The sequence below is a fragment of the Phalangium opilio genome, unplaced genomic scaffold, assembly GCF_054372755.1.
Source record: "Phalangium opilio isolate 3A_F unplaced genomic scaffold, DU_Popi_V2 ptg000031l_1, whole genome shotgun sequence".
Taxonomy (NCBI): domain Eukaryota; kingdom Metazoa; phylum Arthropoda; class Arachnida; order Opiliones; family Phalangiidae; genus Phalangium; species Phalangium opilio.
The window spans coordinates 9,691,470-9,698,889 of NW_028324158.1; the positions used below are offsets into that span (position 1 = coordinate 9,691,470).

Sequence of the window (7,420 nt, forward strand, 5' to 3'; positions counted from 1 at the left end):
GTCTTTCATCGTTTATGCTGCATTGAAAATAACTAAAACTGCGTTTCAAAATACATAGACTAGCGCTTAAACTTTCTTAATTCCAGTTCCCCCGCAAAAGTTATATCAGGAATAAATACAGCTACTAGGAATCTCTATGTAGCCATATACCCCACGTTAATTTTGTGGGCCGGGCTTGGGTATACTCTCCGATATGATAAGTCTAGGTCTTTGCATAAAATTAGCTTCGATACGTTGAGGAAACGGTTACACAATGATTCCAATTATCTGTATGTATTCCTTCTATTATGTACAGAACACTACCGAGATTATGAAGTTAGTATAGGAGAAAATATTTAACTTAAATAATATCGTTATTTATTCCGTTTAGTGCTTTTTTTCTGATTTTCATTTATGATGGCGTATAATTTATCAACAATGACATTGTGAGGGTGTGACTAGATGCTAAATTCATCGTGAGGTTGACATTAATTAATGTTCTTTAAAAGCGAAAACCCGAATATATCGTAATAAAGATTTATGGTTTTTTTTCAAAAAGGGGGAAAAAATTGTAGGATATGAGCACTCGTCCTTTAGAAATTAATTTGTTTTTGATACATCTTGGTTAGACAGTCTCTGGAGCTTCAATTCCCAAAAGTTCGTCGATATGATCGCATACTTCGGCGAAGATGTATTCCGTAGGCCTTTCACCCAAAATCTATGAAAGAAAATTAAGAATTTGTGTTAGATTCAATTCCTCATTTGCATAATGAAATGGCATCTAATATTGATCGTTGTGTAGCCATTGTCATTCGACGTATCTTAAGCCCGGCCCACAAAACCCGCATAGAAGTTAGTATGTAGGAAAAATTATTCCTATAAGTTGTATGTATTCGTGGAAATTAATGTATATAAACATTGCAGAATAATTTCCAGTTAAAATTCAAAATGAATCATCAAAGTAACTGATTACATTTTAGAAAATATCTGAACTAGGATCTCTGGTATGTAACCGCTTCATTTCCACATCACAAACGCACCTCTAAGATACTTTGATGCAAATTTCATCCGGTGGTAGTAAAGTTATTTTTAAACGATATGTAGTAACGTGTGCAGGAGCTTGGCATCTATTTTTCTTAATATTTTGTTATCATTTTTGTAAGAAATTTCATTTCAAAAAGGTCTTCTTTCCCAAGTTTTTCGCTATAACTGTGGCATGACGCCAGAAACGCGACAGTCCTTTTGGAGTTTTGCTTCTGGGGCGCCCTACAGTCCCATCACTGTCGCGGGGGTGTTGGTTTTGTGGACACCTTGAATCTTCAAATCAAAGAATGCCTGCCCTATTTCGTTTTCTAAACTATTTTTAACCCCGAAAACGGAAACTATCCTTCCATCCCTGAAGTGTCTCCAAAAATACCTCCCCTGCCTGGCCGTGGAAAATGAATTATTGAAGTAAGGTATACTATACACCGGATGAAGGCAAACTAATGACGCGAATCCTCAAAGCATTTTTCTCTGTGGAACTTACATAAGAATTTCTTTGATGAAAATGGAAACGGGTTAAGAACTTAGGCGGGATTGTGTTACACGGAAATATGTGTCAAACTCTATATGCAGGAGTTCTTTCTGTCAAAAGGTGTTTGTATAATGTTTTTGACATGACATTTCGCCATGGTGGAGATGGTACCAAACATGAGGATATATTCACAGTGCGTCTGTTTGGCAATGCAGTTTGTCACGTGGGTGGTTTTGGCACCATATGAAGTAACATGTGGCGACTTACCACGTGGTTACGTTAGCAGTTGCCTCAACGTTTTTACGATGTTAGTCTAGGTTAAACTACAGTCTAATACCCAAAATTAGGATATTTTACAGCGTTGAGAGCCATAAAATCGTTTCGTACCCTTTTAACTTTATCTCCGTAGTAATCGAGAATAGGTTGGCTGTGATTCCTGAATGTTGCCAGCCTCTTTTGGATCGTTTCTTCGTTGTCATCTACTCGTCCGCTTGTTTCGCCCCTTTTCAATAAACGATACCTCATTACCTCCTCGGTCACCTCGAAGTACAGCAAGATTGAACACTCGCAAATCTAATTTAGCAAATAGTTTTACCAATTAGTTTAAGGAGTTTATTAACTTATTTAGTGTAATTAACATTACTTCGTCTTCGAATTTTATGGCTTGCTCCTTCTCCCTCGGGTATCCATCGATGAGAAAACCCTTCGACGTGCTTAAGTTCTTTTGCATAGCTTCTTTAAGAAGTTGAATGACGTCATCCTGAAGTCGCGAAAAGCAAAGGTTTTTATTGGTTAAATGGAGAGGGGGTTATAAGAGTAATAGTACCATGGGAACCAGGGCGCCACTTTTCATAATGTCAACCAATTTCTTTCCCCTTTCGCTACCAGAGTTGACTTCATCGCGCAAAAGATCGCCGGTTGATAAATGCGTGAAACCGTATTTGCATACAATCTTTTCGCATTGAGTTCCTTTGCCAGAGCCCGGGCCACCTATATTAGTAAATGATTTAATTAGATCTTCGTTCATTCATAATTAAATCTGAAAGAAAATATATATTTCTATTAAGTATATTTACCGATAACGAAAATGACGGGAACATTGATTTCTTCGGTATCAACTGGAGCCTGCAAATAAATCATAAGTTGTATTACTCGTCACCTTAAAATGCATTTTGATCAAATGCAATTTTGTTAAGAAGGGGGTATATTTCTCTTTAAAATAAAACAAGTTTCCTCAAAATCGGTTAAGATTTCACCGAGATACAATTTTTTAAATAATTTAAAAACCATGCAGGTTTACCCAAAAATCGATTATGATAATCGAAGCGCGTGGGAAATATTTTATTTTATCCCTTCTGCGTAGTAATTACGTAATTTTAAGTTTCAAACGAGGCTTAGCAATGATATTATTTATAAGATTAGGCTTAAGCTTAAGCCTTGTCTCTTGGATACTTTTCACCTTCTACTTTACATGGAACTAACATTAACTTCCGGTAGCGTAAGATTCTGAAGATTTTGTTTTAAAGGGGCAAAATTCTTTTTCCTTTTTTGATATCTAACTTTCTAAAAGGTAAAATTTTAAAACTATATATTTTAAATATTATTAACTGCCCTTTTCAGGTTTAAATTTACGCGTTGTTAAGCAATCATAAAAGTTGGATGATACACCCAACAAAAGACAATTATTTCCCGTACCTTTACTGCACTATTATAGGCGAACTTACGAGGAAGTAGACGTATATTTAACTTAATAATTATTCAATATCACGCAACCGAAATTCCCGTACTCTCTTATCTGTCGCTATTCAATATAAGGCCGGTGTCTTTTATTAGGTTAAGACGCTATAATAGTTACGTATATTTTCTTATCATTATGTGCTATGATACTAAGTTTTTGACAAGTTAGGTGAAATGTATTAAATCAAAAGTTTAATTGTTACCTTGTACCAATTTTTATGTTTTCTTTAAATACCTTAATCGATAGCTATTTATTTCCAATGAATTTTGTCGTTAAATTCTGAGAAAAGGTGTTATTATATCGGATGGTTGAAGGAACAGATACTTAAATTAATCTAACGATAATATTTTCTTAATGCGCCTTTAATACCCCAAAACTACTTTCGACAGTAAGATTATTGTTAGTACATATAAAATAACGAAGAAGGGTAACTATTTCGTATGGTTGAAGGCACAGATATTTAATTTAATTTAATTTAAATTGACAAATTTCACTTAAAAAAAATATTCATCAAAAAATTCATTACGACGATAACATTATTGATAAAAAATTAATTATAAATTATTTAATTACTAACTAATTGATAACCCATCTAGAGAAGCATGAAGAAGAGTGTTTAATTAAACCTCATAATGTTTTCAATTGTATAATCCTTGCTTCTGTGCCCCATAGGCTTGGTAGGCCTTTCACCCCACCTTAAGAAGTACACGACCTAAAAACCTTTAACTCAAAAGAAGAAGTAGATGAAGAAAAAATGAGTCGATTCATTCATTAAGCAGTTAGTTACGCGCTTAATTCAAGTAGCGTGAAAGACTGTGTGATACATCTTTTGAAATTCCACATGCATGAATATACTTGAAGCGTCTAGAGAAGGGAACGTTAGAACCCGTTAAGGGTTGGTTATTTAACCACCGGTAATATTTTTCATTTTTGAAATCATGGAGATGTCATTTTTGTTGCCAAATTATTTTTTTTATTTTTCTTACATTTTTCCTTCAACTTGATGAATTGATGCTCAAGATTTGAGATAAAAATATCTTTTAATCATATCTCGGTTTCTTTTGAAGAGGTATTCCGTAACCGGTAACAAGGTTAAAATAACAAGTGAAATTTTCTTACACCATAGTTTTGTCGTAAAATAAAAATATATTTTTAAATTTGAGGGAAAATATGTCAAAAGTCAAAACTAATTTGGTGACCCTGAGGTTTTGTAAGGACGTACTTCGTTTGCTGAAAGAGACTACATAATCAAAGGAGGAGATAAAGTGATTAGGGTTTTTTCATCCTGACTTTTACTTTACTTAAGTCAGACTGCAATGATTAGTTTCTCGAAATTTAAAACACTAATTCGTCCTGATAAAGGTTCAAAAACTAGCTCATTTAGTGTATCTTATTATGGCAATCTGAAAAAGAGCTAGGAATTACGCTTATATTAACTGATTTAAACTGAACTGAACTGATTCAACCACACGACTACAACCTATTATTATTGAAAACCAAACAGTGAATTGCAAGTTGACAAAGAGCTAGGGGTTTTAGTATTAACAGCTGTACTTCACATCATCAGAAAAACTTCTGAAAAGGGGCTGAGCCTGAGAACCAATTAAGGGTAATGTTTTTAACACTAACATTAAGGGTAATGTTTTTAAGATCAAATACGTAATCTATTAAGTACTTTTACAGTCATTACGAAGTGACTGGCCCCTCGGTTAATTATTTGAAAAAGTTAAAACAATGAAGTCAAGGGCAGGAAAACCTTTAGTTCAGTTTCTCCTGATCTATAAACTAAAGCCTCAGACAGAACATCCCCAATTATATTCTTGACAAAACTTCAAAAAATTTGTTATTTTTTTCCTGTTAAACTGTCACAAAGATGCGAGAGGAACTATGTGAAAACATTTCTGGCGTTTGAGCAAAATTCAGAGCCGAACCTTTAGACCCTCATTAGATTCGCTTTACTCAAATGAAGAAATTCGTCTAAAACTTAGAAATATTTCGTTATTTTTAGTGGGGTTTTTTTTTTTTGAATTTTTTTTTCATCAGAGCTGATGAATGATGGATGCATTGGCAACCTAATCCGTTCGAGTCAAGCATCACCGGTTGTATAAACATACCGAGAAATTTAAATTGAAATTTCTCGTTAGCGGTGAATCTCAGCTGCACCATGCACGATTTTTTGGCAACTACTGGTGCATTTTGGTATGTTGGGCTAAAGGGGTTTAAAGTTTCGAGCATGGCGGTTCTCGTGCTGGAATGAGGGGTGAATAACTTGGGTCTAGTGCCCAATTTGCATGTAATTCCATTCCATCATTGCATTTTGGTCACGTGGTTTCGTTTGGCTTTACTTTTGGAACTTTTTGCCACTGTTTCTAATATCACCAATTCTAAATTTGGTATCGTTATTGGTGCTTTGCAGCTTTGGCTCGACCAAAAGAAAGACGTTTCTAGAGACATTTATGCGTAATTTTAAAATAATAAGAGTAAACTTTGATTATTTTTATTTCAAAAGGTGTTAAGGCAGCGGTTTTTAAGTAGCTATTTGCACTAGACACTTTGAAAACGTTTTGAACCGTTTTGGGAAGGCCTAAGCTGTTGTATTTTATCATAAAACATCTCTCCGTTTAACAGAAAAATGTTACATTTCCACCTTTTCAAAAAATGGTTGAAACTATTAAAACTTGCGTTGTGTAAATGCGGCTAAAACTTCCAGTATGACGTTTTTAATAAGGTTAATTAACGCGATTAATAATTTTCCAAGAGTGGTCCACTGCTTACGTAAGTTTTAAGATCCCGAATTTGGCAATAATTTGATAAATTTAAATAAATTTATGTAAACGTGTCACGAAAAAGTAATTTGCATCGCAAAGACAATATTACCACGGTTCGGGGTTGACATTTTAACCCAGAAACGTGTAAAGTATTGACACACAAAAAGCATCAATACTTACCAATACAAATCGCCAAGTTACGATTTTTATTGCACAAGTTACAACACATTTTTATTAAACCTGAGCCCAGTGGCAAATCAAAATAACGACATGCGTTAATTCTAGCACTTAATTTCTAATTCCTTCAACGTATTGACCCAAGTACCAAAAGAAAAACCGCTAAGTACCTATAACAATCCGCTATTATAGTGAATAAGAAGTTTTAGATCAATATTTTTTTCCTCTTATCTTCGATTAACATTGCCCTAACCGCAACCGGGCGCTGTCTTTCACAAACGGAATCACACTTATCGAGAGATAGATAAAAAACTTACCATGGTATTCAACTTGAATCAACAACCTTCCTCCTTGGAGATTGTGTAGTACAATAAAACTCGGCAGACTCTTCTGTAACAGTATTTCCTCCTCGGCGAAATTTCACGATTGAGAAAACTGGGAGAAGTGGAGAAGAGAGAGTGGAATGTTTTCTAAATTCAGACAGTCTCGACGACGTAGTATTTGACTGGCGAGCCTGGCCTAACCCTCAACAACTGCAGCTCCATCTTGGAACGAGGTTACGAACAAGGCTTATATCCTCTCTTGCCTAAGGCTTAAAGGTTCCCCTTCAAGGTGGAAGGAAGGTTTTGATTTTCAGTAAAGGTATTTTGTCGTGTTTTTTCGGCGAGATGCCAAAAGGGATGCTACTATACAGCTATATCGTTATATTTGGTACATACTCATATATACAACACAGCCGGCTTTATATACACCCGCTATTAAGAACTATTTATTGCCAGAGCTCTTTTGAAGGACGCGGGTAGCGAGCGACATGGTATGCCCGGACCCCCTGTATTACAGCTGTTTGCTTTTCCCGTTGCCTGCTGGGTCTGATATTAAAACGGTCCACAAGGCCTAGAGCCTGAACAGTCTTCCCAGAGTTCGATCGGTCGCAGACCCGCCGTCCCCTGTTACTCTGGGTTCTCTTGGATTATGCGCGACTTGGCTACTAAACAAATCGATTTTGGGTCCGGTGACGTCGACGGTACATTTGACCCGAGTCTGACGTCAATTGTGTTTGGGTGCCAGTGCGGGTGCGGGTTTGCCTTAGCGTTGAGGGTCCGTTGAGACCATGCTTGTTGTTGGGTTGCGATAGGAAATAGTTTATGATGATCATTAAGGTTCAATAGGAGTTGTCAATTGATAGGCTGAGTTCGTTTCCGATGTGTAGGTACTTTATATTTGCTTATTGAGTTGTTTTTT

At 35.7% G+C, this 7,420-nt stretch overlaps 1 protein-coding gene across 2 annotated transcripts; it reads right to left on the reverse strand.

Annotated features, from left to right (window-relative positions):
• Positions 1–334: 334 nt before the first annotated feature.
• Positions 335–7,219, reverse strand: LOC149690498 (adenylate kinase isoenzyme 1-like). 2 transcript variants are annotated; one of them, XM_089870811.1, is made up of 7 exons: positions 6,898–7,219; positions 6,496–6,783; positions 2,572–2,620; positions 2,322–2,485; positions 2,139–2,255; positions 1,883–2,068; positions 335–697 (listed from the first exon to the last, which is right to left on the reverse strand). In XM_089870811.1, exons 2-7 carry the CDS (start codon positions 6,496–6,498, stop codon positions 605–607), a joined length of 612 nt encoding a protein of 203 aa, XP_089726937.1. In that variant the 5' UTR covers positions 6,499–6,783; positions 6,898–7,219; the 3' UTR covers positions 335–604. The 2 variants fall into 2 exon arrangements, with proteins under 2 accessions (XP_089726937.1, XP_089726936.1); XM_089870810.1 differs by having other exon boundaries at positions 6,496–7,219.
• Between the last annotated feature and the right edge of the window lie 201 nt (positions 7,220–7,420).